This window comes from Oncorhynchus masou, chromosome 30 (assembly GCF_036934945.1).
Source record: "Oncorhynchus masou masou isolate Uvic2021 chromosome 30, UVic_Omas_1.1, whole genome shotgun sequence".
NCBI lineage: Eukaryota > Metazoa > Chordata > Actinopteri > Salmoniformes > Salmonidae > Oncorhynchus > Oncorhynchus masou.
Genome location: NC_088241.1, coordinates 27,886,844 through 27,906,041, shown reverse-complemented (window position 1 = coordinate 27,906,041; position 19,198 = coordinate 27,886,844). Strand labels below are relative to the sequence as shown.

General features: G+C 42.7%; 1 protein-coding gene across 1 annotated transcript in view; it reads left to right on the top strand.

Annotated features, from left to right (window-relative positions):
* The window catches only part of LOC135522470 (eukaryotic translation initiation factor 3 subunit E), a 43,165-nt gene extending 23,967 nt beyond the window's left edge, over positions 1–19,198 (top strand). Inside the window, exons 8-13 of the mRNA XM_064948762.1 lie at positions 4,958–5,084; positions 5,812–5,913; positions 11,772–11,881; positions 17,132–17,234; positions 17,769–17,903; positions 18,997–19,198. Coding sequence (XP_064804834.1) covers positions 4,958–5,084; positions 5,812–5,913; positions 11,772–11,881; positions 17,132–17,234; positions 17,769–17,903; positions 18,997–19,032 — 613 coding nt within the window. The 3' untranslated portion in view covers positions 19,033–19,198. The remainder of the gene's footprint in view (positions 1–4,957; positions 5,085–5,811; positions 5,914–11,771; positions 11,882–17,131; positions 17,235–17,768; positions 17,904–18,996) is intronic.

The window sequence follows — 19,198 nt, the reverse complement described above, 5'->3', positions numbered from 1 at the left end:
CTTTGTATATATAGCAACTTTGTATATATAGCAACTTTGTATATATATATTACTAGCAACTTTGTATATATATATTACTAGCAACTTTGTATATATATTACTAGCAACTTTGTATATATATTACTAGCAACTTTGTATATATATTACTTGCAACTTTGTATATATATTACTTGCAACTTTGTGTATATATATTACTTGCAACTTTGTGTATATATTACTTGCAACGTTGTATATATATTTATATTACTTGCAACTTTGTATATATATTACTTGCAACTTTGTATATATATTTATATTACTTGCAACTTTGTATATATATTACTTGCAACTTTGTATATATTTATATTACTTGCAACTTTGTGTATATATATATATATATATATTACTTGCAACTTTGTGTATATATATATATATATATTATATATATATATTACTTGCAACTTTGTGTGTATATATATATATTACTTGCAACTTTGTGTATATATATATATATATTTTACATTTTACTTGCAACTTTGTATATATATATATATTTTACATTTTACTTGCAACTTTGTATATATATATATATTTTACATTTTACTTGCAACTTTGTGTATATATATATATATTACATTTTACTTGCAACTTTGTGTGTATATATATATATATATATTACATTTTACTTGCAACTTTGTATGTATATATATATATATTTTACATTTTACTTACAACTTTATATATATATCAGACACAGACGTCTGACTGCTTTGCCATCTTGGTGACACTTGAATGAAAGGCTGCCCAATAATTAGTCATGAAAAGCTCACACAAACATCTGTTTGGACAAACTTGAGGGAGTGTTTGCGTTGCAATTTCAGTCAAGAAACCACTTAATTCCACAGTGAATCTTGGCCTCATTCCCTCACCCCTTGACCATTACTTCCTTTGGCCAAAGTTGGTGGCTAGGCCTTAGTTTAATGTTTGACCTCTGTTACCCACAGTCAGCAAAAGTTGCATCAGGCCTTCCTAGTTTGTGTTATTGAAAACCTCTTCTGAGTTCAAGGGCACTCACGGTGAGAATATTGTCATGAGGTGATCTATAATGAAATCTCGCCCTCTACCCCTCATCTCCACCCTCCTATCCCATCTCTCTCCTCATTATTCACGGTCACTCACACGCACTGGGTTGAAATCGTTTTGATTTTGATTCTTGGTTCAATTCTTTTGAAGCGTCCTCTGCAACCAGTACAGCGTTGTTGTTGCCTTAAACTCCAAAATGATTAATTGGGGTATGGTGAATGCTACATCTATTTTCTTCCCTCAGTCCCAGATATGACTGCATGACTTGTGCAGCTTTGAAGACCTGCCAACATGCATGCATTTCATGTACCAACTACGCAATTCTGTCCATGTACAAGATCCAAGTTAAAAGTACGCAGAAATGAGTAGGGCTTGATCATTTTAAAATTAAATGAAATATATATATTAAAATCAGGCCCTACTCATTTCTACTAATTTCTGCGTACATAGTTGGTACGTGAAATGCATATCTAGAAAATATATAATTTTAAAAAACATCCCGGTAATCGAGCTACAACACAGACATGTGCCGAGTTTGTCAACAGACATGTAGATTAATAGTCAACGTAGCTACCCCGTGTCTGCCCCTCCTGTTGTGATGCAAAATTTTTCGGCTGTCAGCTGTAGGTGTAAACATCCCTTTTCAACTCAGTGTGTTGTGGAAAGGTAAACCCTAATTGTTTCAAGCTAACGTTAGCGAACATAAGATGGACATTGCTCTAAAGTGCCAGCAGTTAACTCGCATTTGCCAGTGAAATAAATTAAATGCAAATACGAAACTATAACTGGACGCATTTGCGAGTGATACTTTTAATTCTGCGTCTCGTTAGTTCTATTTTCCACGTAACATTACGAGGATCACACAACCTGATGCACTGTAATTAGTATCTACAGTGGGGCAAAAAAGTATTTAGTCAGCCACCAATTGCGCAAGTTCTCCCACTTAAAAGGATGAGAGAGGCCTGTAATTTTCATCATATGTACACTTCAACTATGACAGACAAAATTAGAATATTGTAGGATTTTAATGAATTTATTTGCAAATTATGGTGTAAAATAAGTATTTAGTCACCTACAAACAAGCAAGATTTCTGGTTCTCACAGATCTGTAACTTCTTCTTTAAGAGGCTCCTCTGTCCTCCACTCGTTACCTGTATTAATGGCATCTGTTTGAACTTGTTATCAGTATAAAAGACACCTGTCCACAACCTCAAACAGTCACACTCCAAACTCCACTATGGCCAAGACCAAAGAGCTGTCAAAGGACACCAGAAACAAAATTGTAGACCTGCACCAGGCTGGGAAGACTGAATCTGCAATAGGTAAGCAGCTTGGTTTGAAGAAATCAACAGTGGGAGCAATTATTAGGAAATGAAAAACATACAAGACCACTGATAATCTCCCTCAATCTGGGGCTCCACGCAAGATCTCACCCCGTGGGGTCAAAATGATCACAAGAACGGTGAGCAAAAATCCCAGAACCACACGGGGGGACCCAGTGAATGACCTGCAGAGAGCTGGGACCAAAGTAACAAAGCCTACCATCAGTAACACACTACGCCGCCAGGGAGTCAATTCCTGCAGTGCCAGACGTGTCCCCCTGCTTAAGCCAGTACATGTCCAGGCCCGTCTGAAATTTGCTAGAGAGCATTTGGATGATCCAGAAGAAGATTGGGAGAATGTCATATGGTCAGGTGAAACCAAAATATTACTTTTTGGTAAAAACTCAACTCGTCGTGTTTTGAAGGATAAAGAATGCTGATAGCATCCAAAGAACACCATACCTACTGTGAAGCATGGGGGTGGAAACATCATGCTTTGGGGCTGTTTTTCTGCAAAGTGACCAGGACGACTGATCTGTGTTAAAGGAAAGAATGAATGGGGTCATGTATAGTGAGATTTTGGGTGAAAACCTCCTTCCATCAGCAAGGGCATTGAAGATGAAATGTGGCTGGGTCTTCTTTCAGCATGACAATGATCCCAAACACACCGCCCGGGCAACGAAGGAGTGGCTTCGTAAGAAGCATTTCAAGGTCCTGGAGTGACCTAGCCAGTCTCCAGATCTCAACCCCATAGTAAATCTTTGGAGGGAGTTGAAAGTCCGTGTTGCCCAGCAACAGCCTCAAAACATCACTGCTCTAGAGGAGATCCGCATGGAGGAATGGGCCAAAATACCAGCAACAGTGTGTGAGAACATTGTGAAGACTTACAGAAAACGTTTGACCTCTGTCATTGCCAACAAAGGGTATATAACAAAGTATTGAGAAACATTTGTTATTGACCAAATACTTATTTTCCACCATAATTTGCAAATAAATTCATAAAAAAATCCTACAATGTGATTTTCTGGATATTTTTTTTCTCATTTTATCTGTCATAGTTGAAGTGAACCTATGACGATAAATTACAGGCCTCATCGTTTTAAGTGGGAGAACTTGCACAATTGGTGGCTGACTAAATACTTTTTTTGCCCCACAAAAAGCATTACAAAAGTATTATCAAAAATAACTATCTCGGCATTAAATGGAGTCCAAGTTTAGAAGACTGCGCGATGAAGAATGAATGAGTGTCCTGTATTAGCTATATAGGAAATGCTTCTAAAATCCCTCAGCACTAGATTTGAGATTTTATCAATTTTGAAAATTTGAAACTGCTAATTAGATCTTGTTGGTGACTTTTAGCATATGTGTAAATGGAATGCTGTCAAAGTATTCCAACCTTTTTATAGACTTGAGTTGGTACAGTTCTATAATTGCGATCAGACTCCAACTGCACGCACTAGCTTGCGGGGGTCCAATTCGGCACACAAGTTGAATCTCCCAATTTGCCCTGCGCGTCTGGCACTCTAAAAAGTTGGACAGGTCTGGAATTGCCCTATTGGAGACCCCCTTGAGAGAGAGGAGGCATATGTTCTTCGGGAACAGAGCATGGGGTGTTGTGGTCTGCCACGAAGTCCGACAACTACAAAAGGAGAGGAAAGGGGGCTTCTTCAACCAGGTGGAGGATCGCTCACCGCCTAGCCCGCCTGCTCACTGCTGATTTTAGACCCCAGCATCACAAGTGCCACATGCCCACTTGTCCCTGTAATTGTTTCAACTAATTAAACTGTTGTCTGTGGTGGTCCCTCCCTCTGAAAAACACATTCCTCCATCCTAATCTATCAGAGCTGAAGGAGCCGGAAGTGGCAGGGAAATCCCACTTCCTCTTTAGAAATATAATTTGATCTGGATTGAATGGGGGGGGGGGTCAATGATAGCTATTCAGATGAGGATGAAGAGAAGTTGTACAATTAACTCATGTTGAACACTCCTTTTGAAAAGGAATGGGGTTGCATGTGTGCAAGTTTTTAGTACGGAAGTGTGTTGGGAAAGGACTTGTATAACACTGTCTGCAGAGTAAGAATGTTGTCTAGGGTTCTAATTGGCTTCTAACAAGGCCCCCTCTCGTGCTCAGCCCTTAGCAAGTTGACCTGTGGCTGGAAAACAAGGCCCTGAAGGATAGGGTTTCAGCTACTGGGCAGATCCCCTGCTCGGTGATCTGTGTCTACTGCGGAGGCCAGGGTTTCCTTTCCTCCCCTCTGCTTATACAGGGGGTAATGAAAAGGAGTGCTTAAACCCATGTCATGCAGAGAATGCGCTATTACAATGCACATGTCTGTTTGGTTGATAAGGTCAGAAGTCCTAAATGCCATGGGCCTAATTGCTTAGTTAATTGTGTACCAAAAATAGACCTTTATGCCCTTCAACCTATGCATACACCAACAGTTGATCAACTTCGTATAGCCTTCACCTCCATAAATATCAATTCACTTTTTTTTTTTTGCCATGTGGTTTCTCCAGTCCTTAAGACCCCTGATTATTTGTTCTTGTCACAACCTTTTGTTTTGTCATTTCAGGTACCTCAACGCCATTCAGACCATGTGCCCACACATCCTGCGTTACCTGACCACTGCTGTCATCACAAACAAAGACGTTCGCAAGCGGCGGCAGGTCCTGAAAGATCTGGTCAAGGTCATACAGCAGGTATAAACAATCTGAACACATTCCTTACCCCAATTTCTCAAAACACATTTCTTACAAATTTCCCATCACAGTAACATGTTAGCCAACCTCAGTCAGTGTAGGATTGGCCATTTTGACACACGATGTCACCAACTATTAGGGAAAGGTTGTACAACTGAAAAGTCGTCCGCATTTAACCCAACCCCATTAAAGGCCAGAATCCACACATCTATGAGTAGTGTAAGGCCTTGGCTGATAAACATGCTTCTCTTAGAGTATACTCTATCAGAGATCTGGTCCTGGCTAGAGATCTTGAACCCATTACATTTGATAAATGGCAGCAGACGGTCTGATTGTAGAGTACCGATTTCTTCCCAAACCCAACATCGGTAGCTTCTTCAGAGATCAATGGCTCTGAAAGCTAAATAAGCGCCGTCTCGGTAGGCTCTGTGTAATCACTAAAACATGTGCTCTATGCTTGTTCCGTCTTTTTGGTCTTCTTGGGTCTCTCCCCCCGAGCATTGGTTTGGAATTGTTTAGGGGACTTTTTGAATCTGCTTTTATTCACTGCCTTGTAAATTCTACTGTTTGGTTAGCCATGGTTCTCCACATTTGACTTTTGTTTTTAGTAATGGGTTGGAGGCATGCTGCCTTGCCTGTCGAACCTGTGCTATGTACACTGCTGAACAATAAAGAGAGCACACACCGGCATGTGCAAATTGTTAGAAATCTTCTTTTCCATTTCCAGGAGTCCTACACCTACAAAGATCCCATCACAGAGTTTGTGGAGTGCCTGTATGTGAACTTTGACTTTGACAGCGCTCAGAAGAAACTGAGGGAGTGTGAGTCGGTAAGTCCCAGCTGCCCCCCCCCCCGGCACGCACCCACTCATCAATGTGCAATAGATTTTGAGTAATTTATCCTTTTCAGAATGGTTGTTCTGTGTCCCGCTCTCTATATATTCCTTGATTTAGAGATTTGGATTGGCCAACCAGTCCTTCCAACGCTCCCATGTAGCTAGCACAGCCGTTAGTTTAGATTAGCCAACCTCTCATGCTTTCTCACAGCGTTGGATTTTTTAAAATGTATTTTTAAACATGGGCTTATACATATTGTCCGATGGTAGAATTGTATTAGGTCACTTGGGTGATACAGAAGTCCTCTGGGAAAACCTATGACTCATTGGTCTGGACAGATTTTTATGATGGCGTGTAATTGTCCATCAGCCTGGTAGGTAACAGTAAAAGCTTTATAAGCAAAGGTCTATGCAGAGGCGTTCAGACACTCAAGAGATGTGTGTCATAGACAGCCATTGGGATAATTTATTTCCGTTTTGGTGTGTAATGGCTTGATGTGTACTACCATTGAAGTGACTGTAGTGCATCAGCTAAAAATAAAGGCTGCACTTTACTTCCAGCAACGCCTTTGTCCATCTAGGCCTGGTCCTCAGTGCCAAAAATATGGTAATAATAACGAGCCAGCTATTCGTCAGAGGTGTTGGCTCGCGGTGGACTGTGAAGAGGACAATTTTCAAAATGTACAAGAATGACTCTGGGCAACGCCAACCACCAATTTGTGATGGGTCAAATTGAATGGTGGGAGGGTTACCGGTGGTTGTTGCCGTGGCTGCTTCCAGCAGAACTCTTCACTTGTGCAGACTGTAGTAGGTGTTGAACTTTGGTATGCACAGATGAACTATCTGAACTAATGACCTATCTCTGGTTTATGTTCACACAGTTTCCATAGTGATTGTTAGCGTTCTTTTATGCTAGCTATTTATGCTAGCTTTTATGCTAGCTATGCTAGCTAGTTATTTGCCGCTAGGTATAGCTAGCTAACAAATCCAGTTAATTTCTAAGAGTTACGTGCTGACCAGACCGCTCGTTCATGTGCCGCTACGCACATGTTGATTAAAAATGGTAAACAGAGTTTGTTTCTAGTAATCTCTCCTCAATGCTTCTTCTTTGGACATTATATGGCGGTTGGCAACCAACTTTGATTGAATAGCGTATGTTTAACTTTATTTTGCGCGGCTCCTGATGCGAGTGGTGTGGTCAGCGTGTTAGTTTAACAAAACCAAACATGCATACAGACACACTGAACAAAAATATAAACTCAACAATTTCAATGATTTTACTGAGTTAAGTTCTTATAAGGGAATTGAAATGCATTCATTTAAGCCCTTTTCTCTATGGCTTTCACATGGGAGGGCGTAGGCCACCCAATTGGGAGCCAGGCCAAGACAATCAGAATTAGTTTATCCCCACAGGGGCTTTTATTACAGACAGAAACAATCCTCAGTTTCATCAGCTGTCTGGGTGTCTGTTCTCAGACATTCCCACAGGTGAAGAAACTACAAGTGGAGGTCCTGGGCTTGTGTGGTTTCACGTGGTCTGCGGTTGTGAGGCTGGTTGGACGTACTGCCAAATTCTATAAGATGTCGTTGGAGGGGGCTTATAGTACAGAAATTAACATTACAGCTTTGGGGGACATTGCTGCAATCACTATGCCAAGTGCACACTCCCTCAACTTGAGACATCTGTGGTGTTGTGACAAAACTGCACATCTTAGTGGCGTTTTATTGTCCCCGGGACAAAGTGCACCTATGTAATGATCATGCTGTTTAATCATCTTCTTGATATGCCATACCTGTCAGTTGGATGGATTATCTTGGCAAAAGATGTTCACTGACAGTGACGTAAACACATTTGTGCTCATAATTTGAGAAGCCTTGTGTGTATGGAACATTTCTGGAATCCTTTTATTCCAGTTTATGAAACAAGACAGACATTTTACAGGAAGGCTGTTTCGTTTGTGCGGACTAGCCAGAGACTTGATTTGAATTGAAGCCCCTCATTAAGAGTAGATTAGTACTACAAAATAATGTGAGGTACAAGGGAAGACCCTTCGGCAAGAGGAATTACTTCTCTAGTACATGTGGATGGCAAGAAAAATTATCTACTTAATCTGTTCCCACCATGGCTGATTTTTTTTTTTTAAAGCCCTTCGGCTCAAAATGTTTCACGTTTTATTTGAAGTACGTTGTGGCGCACCAGCAGAAGGATGGATCCTTGCATCTACAGAAGGCTTCTGTTGCGAAAGCAATTTTAGAAAGGTTGCGGTTTGTAGACAATAAGCTGTATGCATGAGAATGAAGTGTCTCCTTTTGTAGCAAAACTCAAATAAGTGTTCATGCTAACACTTGAAGATATTACATTTAGGCATAATTGTTCATAGCATGAGGAGTTAGACAACTGTGGCCAAACAAGGAAAAAGCATCCAAGGTAATGTCAAAATGTTAGGGTTTGTTTTATTTTAATCAGATGCTAGCTGCCCATTTAAGGATTTTCTGGGAGTAGTTCTGTCCAACGTATCACTCAGTTCAGAATATTCGAGTGTAGGTTCGAAGACTAAACCACTCAGATTGAAATGCTGTGGAATAACACTATGAACTAGTAATACACCATTGGTATTAAGATTTCCTAGGTGTGAGTGTTGATAATGTCCCTGTGAACATATTTACAACTTGTGGTTTGTTTCATCCACTCCTACATAGGTCAGAAGTTCATAATTGTGTGAATTTGTCAATCATTTAGGGTAAATTATGTGGTGCTTTGATTTAATATTCCCAGGAGATTGCTCATTTGCTGAAGAGGGGCTGGACATGTTCTGGAGAATGGCTCTTTCACATAAGTAAATTGTCTAGGCTTTACTGAAGGTCCCATTTCATCTTCTCTATTTTTAAGCTAATATAAAGAGCCTCTAGCTCCCCCAGTCTGATTCTTAACGAATGAGGAACCCATACCTAAACTAACTTGAATAGATATATTTTTTTATTTGATAGTTTTTCTCTGACAAATTTGTGCTCTGACAGAGTATCCAAAGCACTGCCTCAAAATTTGATCTTTCCTGTGCAAATGCCTCGGTGGGTGGGGGCGGCAGCAATCGCTAGATGACAAAGAACCAACAATATTGGAACTGTATCCCATTTCAGCGAAGACTTTACACATGCCCTCAATCACCAAGCTCGTTGAACACTCGCACACTTTTAAAGAGCCCTCTAGGTTGGTCTCGACTTCCCTGCTTGGGGTCTTGTTTAGAGACTTCATGTGGTTGGAGCAGATGCTGCTCCCTGTTACTCCGCAGGTTGGAGACCAGTTCTCCTTAAGGTGCTTCAGCAGCATTGCCTTGGGAGTAGTGTCCTGTCAGTCTTCTCAGAGCAGGCCCAGCACACACACAAGCCTTCATCTTTTTCACACATGAGTTCAAAATATCTGTAAAAGTCGCCCCATCGCGAGTTTTTTTGTCAATGTACTGATTTGTTATGCAGCAGGACAGTTAACCCCCGCTGCCTTCAAACCAAGGCATGCTGCCCGCTAATTATCTATAGGCTATGGTTGAACTTGTCAATTGCAAATAATTTTCTAGAAGTTTGAGTTAGTGTGTAAATGAATTCACACATGAAGTAGCCCATTTCACTGTTGCACACAATTTGAGGCTTTACTGAGTCAGATAGTGCCCAAGCACTTCCCCAGTGTTTCCCCAGATCAAGTATGAAGACATTGAGCATCTCTAGTGAGAACAGGCCTTGCACGGCCTCCCGAGTAGTGCAGTGGTCTAAGGCACTGCGGCTCTTGAGGAGTCAATACAGACCCGGGTTCGATCCCATGCTGTCACAGCTGTCCTTGACTGGGAGACCCATAAGCCGGGACACAATTGGCCCAGTTTTGTCCGGGTTAGGCTAGGGTTTGGCCGGCCGGGATTTTCGTGTCCCGTCGCGCTCTAGTGACTTCTTGTGGCTGTCAAGGTGGTTGCAAGATTACGCTGTTGCCAGCGGGACAGTGTTTCCTCTTACACATTGGTGTGTCTGGCTTCCTGGCTAAGCTAGCAGTTTATCAAAAAGCAGTACGGCTTGGCAGTCCACCTCCACGAACTGGCCTCATTTGAAAGCAATAAAGGCAGGGGGATTTTGCAACCATCACTCCACAAATTTGACTGGATGTTCTTTTTCGTGCGTGTGTCTGTCTGCATGTGTAATGCATCAGTTTGGTGTCATTGAGGAAAACAAAAGGGCTACATTACTCTGGGTGATACTGATTGCTGTAATAGTCAGATACCGGTACTGTTTCCCAACTTCCCTGTCTTCACTGCAACCTTCAACAGTGAGTGGCAATTGATTTGTGAAGTGGAGAGACTAGTCTTATTTGAATCCGCCCCCTGTCATGTAAGTAAGTGCCTGGTGTTTTTTCTCCTAGCAGCCCCCCCCTCCCCGACTGGAATCGCTGTCAGATGTTGGCGACTTTTGCATGTTGAAGAAAGCGGCGGGGGAACCTACCTCCACGTTGAGCTCATCAGATTGGGCATAAAAGGCCACTTCTAGCCCTTTCAAAACTTGTTTGAGGATCTTGGGCCGAAATCCCAGATGACAGTGATTAGGACACTTAGCTGTTCAAAGTTTATCATGCTTAGATAAGCATTGTTATAGCTGAAATGTGGTGTTGCCTGATAGTGCTGTGTAATTGCGTTTTCTTCAAGCAGAAATGGAGGGTGAAAACAGCTCTAAGCTTTAAGCAAACAGAGTTTTGAGAACTTATGAAGACTGAGGTCTGTGATGTGAACTAGTACTCAAAGACAGTAGGAATGCAGTAATGACCACAAAGGAATGCATGCCTTTTGATTCAATGTTTGAATGCACAATGGGTTCATGAACACTTAAAGTAGCTCTGTCTGACTGCTATTTTATGGCGGTGTAAACTTTGCAATTTTTCTGTAGCCCGTCTGTCAGTGTAGCTAGACCTGGAAGTGCCCCTAGCCCATGTGTTCTAATGTTGAGCAGAGGGTGTTCTTGCCCCTATGGTGGCTGTAGAACCCCTGAGAGTTTGGTGTATAATTTGGTTTCTCCCGCACTGCACAATTGACCCTGCACCCCTGGGAACAGATGAACGGTGATAAGTCACGTGGCTGGCTCATTCGGCAGGGTAGTCGAGTGGTTAGAGCGTTGGACTAGTAACCGGAAGGCTGCAAGTTCAAACCCCTGAGCTGACAAGGTACAAATCTGTCGTTCTGCTCCTGAACAGGCAGTTAACCCACTGTTCCTAGGCTGTCATTGAAAATAAGAATTTGTTCTTAACTGACTTGCCTGGTTAAATAAAGGTAAAAAAAATAAAAAATAATTCTTGTTTCCCGTTTTCATGTGGAGGCAGCTGATTTAAAAGATTTGTGGTTGATTTTTGGAGCACCCCGAGTGGCCTAGGATTTTTTTTTTTTTAAACAGATGGGGGTTTCTCCTTAAGACTTTTGCCAAAGTAAATCGCTTGGTTACTTAAATGTGGCTAGAGCAAGACCCCCCCCCCCCCCCCTGCATGTATGGAGGGAAAAAAAGCTTTCTTCTGCTCCATTTTTTAATTTGACGGGGACTTGGGTTTTCCCACAATTTAAATCGAGGCTTCAATCCCAAATATGGACTGCACGGGGGAAACCTGTTGCTCCTGCACTTTTATGGCTCTCCAGGGCCACTCAGTCAGAACCCAGTCTTGATTGCAGTAATGAGTTTACAAATTAGCTTACCTGTCATTTAACTCTGTCCTCATTTTAACTGCTTTACTTTCCTGAAACCCTGCAGTGGTATTTCATAGAAATGCATACACAGACAAATACTCACTAATATTTGTGTTACTGTTAACTTTTATTTCCCTCCATCTCTTCCAGGTGCTTGTGAATGACTTCTTCCTGGTGGCTTGCCTGGAGGACTTCATTGAGAATGCCCGTCTATTCATCTTTGAGACTTTCTGCAGGATCCACCAGTGCATCAGCATCAGGTGAGACCAAGGGAGTGACGTAAAGCACCCGTTGGGGAACTGACAGAAAGGAAAGGTGCTGCAGGACTTAAGTATGGTGAACATTGCAAGAGATCAGTCTTTGCTTGACCGTTATTCGCCATCACTGTCCAAATGCTAAGATGTGCACCATGCACTGCAGTGGTCAGCTTAGACTAGCTAAAGACTTGCACAGGAAGGTCATCACCAGCCAATGAGCTTGCTAAGCAGACCAACTGCAGGAAGAGGGTGGATATGTGGAGTGATTTTATTTATTTTATTTCACCTTTATTTAACCAGGTAGGGAAGTTGAGAACAAGTTCTCATTTACAATTGCGACCTGATTACAGGAATGCCCCCCACAAGTGTTTATTGCCCCCTTCCCTAGTCAAATACTCATCTCCACATATACATTTTATGGATTAGGCAATGGAGCGTTAACTGCTTCCTGGTTGTTCTGCTCACTTAACTTTAAAGACCACCTGAGTGAGAGACCAAACCAGGGACAAGTTTCTCTCAGGGAGAGGTCAGGTTCTTGATGGCTTCAGATTTTGCCAGCTGCTGATGGTGAGGAACCGCGTAGCTCCACTTCTGAGTCTTGCTGGGTCAGGGCGGCTGGTGTTCAGAGGGTTCTGAAGTTTTCACTCGCTTCCTAAGCCTTGTCACATCCAGTATAATAAATTTGCCTTGGATAGTCCTCAAAACAATACATTTAGTCAATGCTAATTATGGTGAGCATTAGGGGGAAAAGATAATGGTCCACAATTAAGGATTTGGCTACCTCTTGTGCATCAATTCTAGAAAATAACGAATGCAGATTAGGTGCACTCTAATCTGATATACTTTTTTATTTTTTTACTTCAATGCTTTTAGTCTACACTGGACATTTGTGCTTATGGAAATGCGTTTAGAAAGATATAGTAACTGTACTAAGGCAAAAATGGTTAGACTCAAACTTTGAATGGAATATTTGGAATTTGCTGTAATGGACATTGAATGGAAAGGGTGAATGAATTGTAAGTTTTGACAGAAATTATTGCACTGCCTGTTATATGGAGCTGTGGGGGTCTGTAGTCAAGGTTGAACCATGGAACATGATAGGGCTCTGTCAATCTCCAGATTGTCTGGAATTGATTAGGAGTCCCGGCTCTTTTTTTTTTTTTTTTTTGGCAGACTTGCTGCAATTGGATATATTTACTTGTTAAAGACCACAAAGGTTAGTGGTAACAGTAGGAAGTTGAATTGTGACTTTTCCAATTTTTTTCTCCTGTGTTTGTAGGTCTTTGTTAGCTGGGGTAACAAGCTGAGTTGAGGTGCAAACACAGCGGCGATCGGCAGTGTCAGGGATTTCCGTGTTCATTTAAAATCATTGCGATGACGATGGACAGAACACGTAGTTTATTTTTGACAAACGCTCAAATTCCATGTCATTAGTCGGCTACCCAGAAGCTCTCTGCATCCAAGCATGGACTCAAGTGAATCTGATGCCTGTTTTTAATGAGACATTTTTACAGCTGTTGGCTATGAAGGTTTCACAGATATTTAGCTTGCTTTTTCTGCCCATGGCATGGGACAAAAGTAGACCAGAAGTGCGGGTAATTTAGTTAGTTTATGCAGAAAGGCTCATGTAAAAAAGGAGGCAGTGAAAATGTGACCCCACGATTTGATCTTATGCTCTGTAATTGCATCCACATATCCTTTTGTCTAGACTTGGGTATGTTTTTACAATTTGGTTTTCAATTTTTGAAGTCACAAACGTAATATTACCATATTTGACTTCCTTTGAATGTTGATAGCCAGTCGTATTTCATTGACCCCAATTGGTACACTGTCCAGTGACTTTGTCAGTACGTACATAAGACAGTCTGTCAGCTGACATTAAAATGTGGCACATGGAAAGGTAGTGGATGTCTTTTCCCATCACCCATCACCTGTTTTCCTAACACTTAAGTTCTCTGATAGTTGGAGTAGTATTGTTGTGTACTTGGATGTAAAATGGAAGATCTTTCCACTTCACAATTGAGTCATTAGAAAGACCACACGGTCATTTTCCGTTTTCCCGAAAAATGTATTTTACCCCAACTAGCTGAAAGCGGGGGTCGTTCCAAATGGCTCGGATTTACTTAATGCTATCATATGGTAGTGTTTAACAATGCATTCGTCTGAGCCCAGCCACTTTAAGAAGGGGGGCACTTCTATGGGAGTTTTCCCTCTCTAACACAGTTATCCCCCCCCCCCCCATGCCTCACCTCTCCCCGAGTGTGAGGGTGGTTGAGAGACTCACAGGAGTATTTCCGTCTCCCCAGCCCCAGCCTGAAATTGAACGCTGAGAAGCCAGAGTCAGTAAGAGGTTGAAATGAAAGCGAGACCCCCCCCCCCCCACCCCCAAGGAACAGGGCTATGGCTGTGTAAAACAAAACCAGTCAAGTAGGCTGTCTTGTTGGCTTAAGGGCCAAGGGATATGCCTATAGTTGAGTTTGTAGGTCTGCCCCCCCCCCCCCCTTCTTCCATTCATATCCCCTTCCCCATCTTCTGGAGCTCCAGGTTAAGATAAAAGTTAAGACCCGGGGCACTGCGTGTTACTGTGGTATGCTGGGGAGATCACATTCTGCAGGGAGTTAGGGCCGAGGTGAACTCCCTGTGAGGAAACAGGATCATGTTTGTCTTGATCTCGGATCTGAGTCTGGTTTGACTGACATGTGCCCTCCACTTGATGGAATTGCCAAACAAACACTATTCGTACCCCTCTGCGGCAATTGCAAATCTCTGGGGTTACATTTTGAAGCAGATCATTTAATTAAATTGTGGCGAGTGTCAGGACTAGGGTGTAGATGCAGTTTGTCCACCTACCCTGTTTCTTGACTGACTGTTTTGTACAGTCTTCAAGGGAATTAAAAGTTGGATAACGCCTACTACTGTTAGACTTTGTTAAACACAGATTGTCTGTTAAATGAATTTGCTTTTGCTGTGAAAATTGCTGTAATTATCAATCAATGCCGAGTTTACACTTCATGAACATTTGTTATTGACCTACACCAGTCTTTTTGCCTCGACTGGTGCGGCCTGTCTCTCCTTAGTGTTTGTCACTCCTGAATGGCAGACACATGTTAGCCATCACAACCTAAACTCATGTGAGTGGACAACTGACAAGGTTCCTGCTTGCTAGGTCCTTCATAATGAGCCGTAAGTGCAATTTCATTTTCCACAGCATTTTGCCTTAATCGGCTGTCCGGCATTCGGGGGGGCGGGGCAGATTTAGTTATTTGGGTGTGAGTGACAGGTTGGTCGTGCCCCTCCAGCCCGTGGGGATTCAACGTTAATCAATGCTTAACTGGTGTTTTTCTCTTCTGGTATCCCACCTCCTTCAACACTGCTGTGGTGAAAGTGGTGATGGATCATCACACTCTTGTTACTTGGAATGCCCCGAGGCAGTGCCTCTTTATGCTGAGGTAATGCTGTTTATTATTTGTTGTGGTTTTTTTATGCCCCTTTCAGACATTGATGTAATTTCATCCCCCTCTGTATGTGGTTTTGCTACGTTTTTCAAAAAAGATGCCAAGCTGGGTCAGTGGCGAATGTGTTTTTGCTGTCGGGCCTTGAGGTAAGGCAAACATTATCCCAAATGAGGTTATTTCCAAATGGGAATTTACGAGGGAGAAAGTCTTAAAGAAGTCAGCATTTGGGAAGTGACAGTTGAAACGGGCCTGCTGGTATTGGCGACTATTGTGGACTGGGTCTGAACCCATAGCGTGAGAGGTGGTTTGGGGCAGCGAGGATCTGGCTTACTCACAGGTCTGTCTCTCCGATCTCCTCCGTTGGGGAGAAGAAACTTGATGAATGGAGCATGAAATTATATTTAGTGGGGTGCACTTTTCATACAGTACTCACGGTCTCTCGCACACTAGTATCTGTTGTTAAACGAGCGTATTGATGAGGTTCATTCAAAGCGGAGTGTGTTCCATTTGTGTGTTAGGTGACTGGGTTGTGGGATGAGAATGAACTAGCTGTACTACTTGTGGTGGTGGAAGAAAGGGGTATATTTATAGGACCCTAATATGAAATGGGGGACCAGCAGGAAACGTGGAGGGCGGGAAAGAGTGGGTCTAGGTGGTGGTGGTGGTGGTAGTATCAAGGGGGTTGAGTTATTTTCAAAGCCGCAAGGGAGGCCAGCTGCACTGGAAGAGGCTTTGGTTCAAAGAGCGCCAGGCGCCCCCCCTACCCCTCTCTCTCGGTGACACATCCATGTCCCACCGCTCTTATCAAAGAACACCCCGGCAGCAACCTGGCTTTCATTTGGGGGACAGTAGCAGGTCCCGCTCTGTCATGGCAGGCTCTGGGCCAGGTGGGGAGAATGTAAGTGTGTGTGTCCAGGAGAGAACATCAAAGAGTAAAGTGACTGGGGGAGAGAAACCCGGGATTCCAACGGACTCCTAATTGAGTTAGCCTAGGGAGTCATTACATCCCCTTTTCTAGTTCACGTAAGACCATTTGCTATGTTCCCCTGATCCCGTTGCTTTGACATGTCATTGTATTTTACTTTATATGCCTTTTCGCCTAAGAATGTGTATGACTTAGTATTGTATTAGCGTTGTCCTGTTAGCTTTGTTACGGTCCTAATGCAGCCCATTCATCATATTTAGTAGTGTAGCAAATGTGGAGGTATGGCATCAGACATCCACTGAAAAGGATTGTCATATACACAGAGTGTACAAAACATTAGGAACACCTTCCTAATATACAGTTGCACCCCCTTTTTACCCCCAGAACAGCCTCAATTCACCGGGGCATGGACTCTACAAGGTGGCAAGTGTTCCACAGGGATTCTGGCCCATGTTGACTCCAAACATGCCGCCTCCCCTTAATCTACACTGATTTGAAGTGGATTTAACAAGTGACTTCAATTATAGATCATAGCGCTCACCTGGATTTACCTGATCAGTCTCTCATGGAAAGAGAGTGGATGAGTGGTCTTTTCTACGGCCTGCTTCAGTACATTATAGGCTGTACTGAACTTTTGCCCCTGGGCACAAAAAGGTTCCCCTAAAGGGACAAATATTGTCCAGAAATGGCCTCATTGGACAGAGGGGTACACCTTTCCACGCCCCAATTGATTAATGTGACGTCGTATGTGTGTATATGAACTTTTCTTTAAACAATTAGCAACTAAACGTCTGTACTACCTATTTAATCGGCGAACACGTGTATTGTTCCACTCGGCTTCTAAAACCCGGTTTCTCCTCTGCTCTTCCTTAGCATGCTGGCAGACAAGCTGAACATGACCCCCGAGGAGGCGGAGAGATGGATTGTCAACCTTATCCGCAATGCCAGGCTGGATGCCAAGATAGACTCCAAACTGGTAAGACTGACACCCTGCCTCTTCCTCGTCAATCAATCACCTCGGCTCCCACGCAATTGATTAGTTACGTTTATTTTATTTATTTTTTTTGAAACTACTTCCTAATCGGGGAGCTTATTCTGCGGTGTACCTCAAGATGCAGTATAAGTGCATAACTGTAGAATGATTTTAGACGAGAATACCAAGGCATGGGATTTGTCTGCCATTATCATAATAGGAGGGAAATCAACACAGTATGAAGTAAGCAACCACAATACCTTAACCTTTTTATGTCCTTGTTTTCCTCCACATTGGGTTTTGCATGTTTTGGCATACCTGTCATGGCGCAGAGTTCTCTGTAATCATCAAATCATACCCTAGCCACTCAGTCTGGAATGACAGAATTACCTTGATGTGTACTGAGATTTACATAAATGTGTTCCGAGAGGCTGGCGGTTGGTGGTACGGTGTCTATGAGACCAGATGTGATTGGCTCTCCCCGCTGTGTGTTTAGGCCTAACTGTGCGCCCCTCGCTCTGTCTTGTTCTTATCCAGGGTCACGTGGTGATGGGAAACAACGCTGTGTCGCCGTACCAGCAGGTGATTGAGAAGACGAAGAGCCTGTCCTTCAGGAGCCAGATGCTGGCCATGAACATCGAGAAGAAGATGGCCCATGCCAGCAGGAACGAGGTAAGCGAGTTGTCACCACTACCTATTCCCTTTTCCAGCTGACTGTGTCTCTTACGTGGGTGACAGAGTTCAAAGCCCTCTTGAAATGATCAGTTCAGAGAACGGGGCTAGAAGAATGTCTACAAACCAGCTTCAACAAAACGTTCCACTTGACACGGAATCAGCCAGTAAGAGCAGTTTTTAACGGAGCTAGCGGGCACTTTCATCATCCCTTTGATCTTCATAGGCCTAATGACAAGGTAGATGTCAACACCGCTGTAAAACAGGGCTGTGACTCAGATACCTCTGTGCAAATAAGGTTGATTCCTTCACTAGTCTCACTGAACATTACTCAGACTACGGAGTTCCCTCCACTTAGTACAGGTCCCCACAGATGTTTGGCTTGGGGTCCAAATTTCGGTCTGTTTTGATCTTGACTGTGTATGAATGGTATGTAAGACTATTCCACGAAGGCAATCTTCATTGATCGCGCACATCCCTGAGCCCAACCCTCTCCCCACACCAGCAGTGCTCCTTGAAGTTGGGGAGAGAAGGACATGTCTGTAAAACCACAGTCAAACAGATTCTTAACCTTTTTTAAATGAGTCAGTCCACCGCCTCCCCGACCCTCTCAGATTATATTTATAATCACGACGGGGTCAACTAGTGTGCTTTAAATGTCCCCCCTTTTAAATGTCCAGTTCTGAGTAGGTATCTTTTGATGTGTTTAGTTACCACCTCCCTATTGTTTGAATATCTGCAGTAAGAGAGCTGCTATAATTCTATTCAGTAAAAGCAGAGGCCCTCATTAAGGGATTTCTGTAATTAGACAAGAGACTGCAAACAAGTGTCATTACATCCTCAGGGCTACAAATCACTTCTAATACATTTACTGCCTGCCGTCTGTTTGGGGGTTCGGCACGCATTCCATTTTAAGTCCACTTCAAGTGTACAACTACATACACTCATGGGGATTTCTATGTTTCTAATTCGTCACATAATTTATTTGTAATGTGGACACAGAATTCATTAAATCTCAAATAAAATAATGTATGTCTGTCAACTGGTAGTCTAACCTCTCCTCCCTTTTCTCTAACTTTTTTTTCCCCCCTAGACACCCAACTGGGCAGGTCAAGAGACTGGCTTTTAGCAAGACACCACCGAGAATGTTTTTATTCCTGTTTCTACACAGCATTCCCATCCAGCAACAACATCCTGTTTTTTTTCTTTTTCTGCTTGTCCCTCAAGGAGCAGAGGATTTTTTTCTTCTTGGTTCAAGTCATCAGTGATTCAATAAAACAGACGTGCAAAAACCA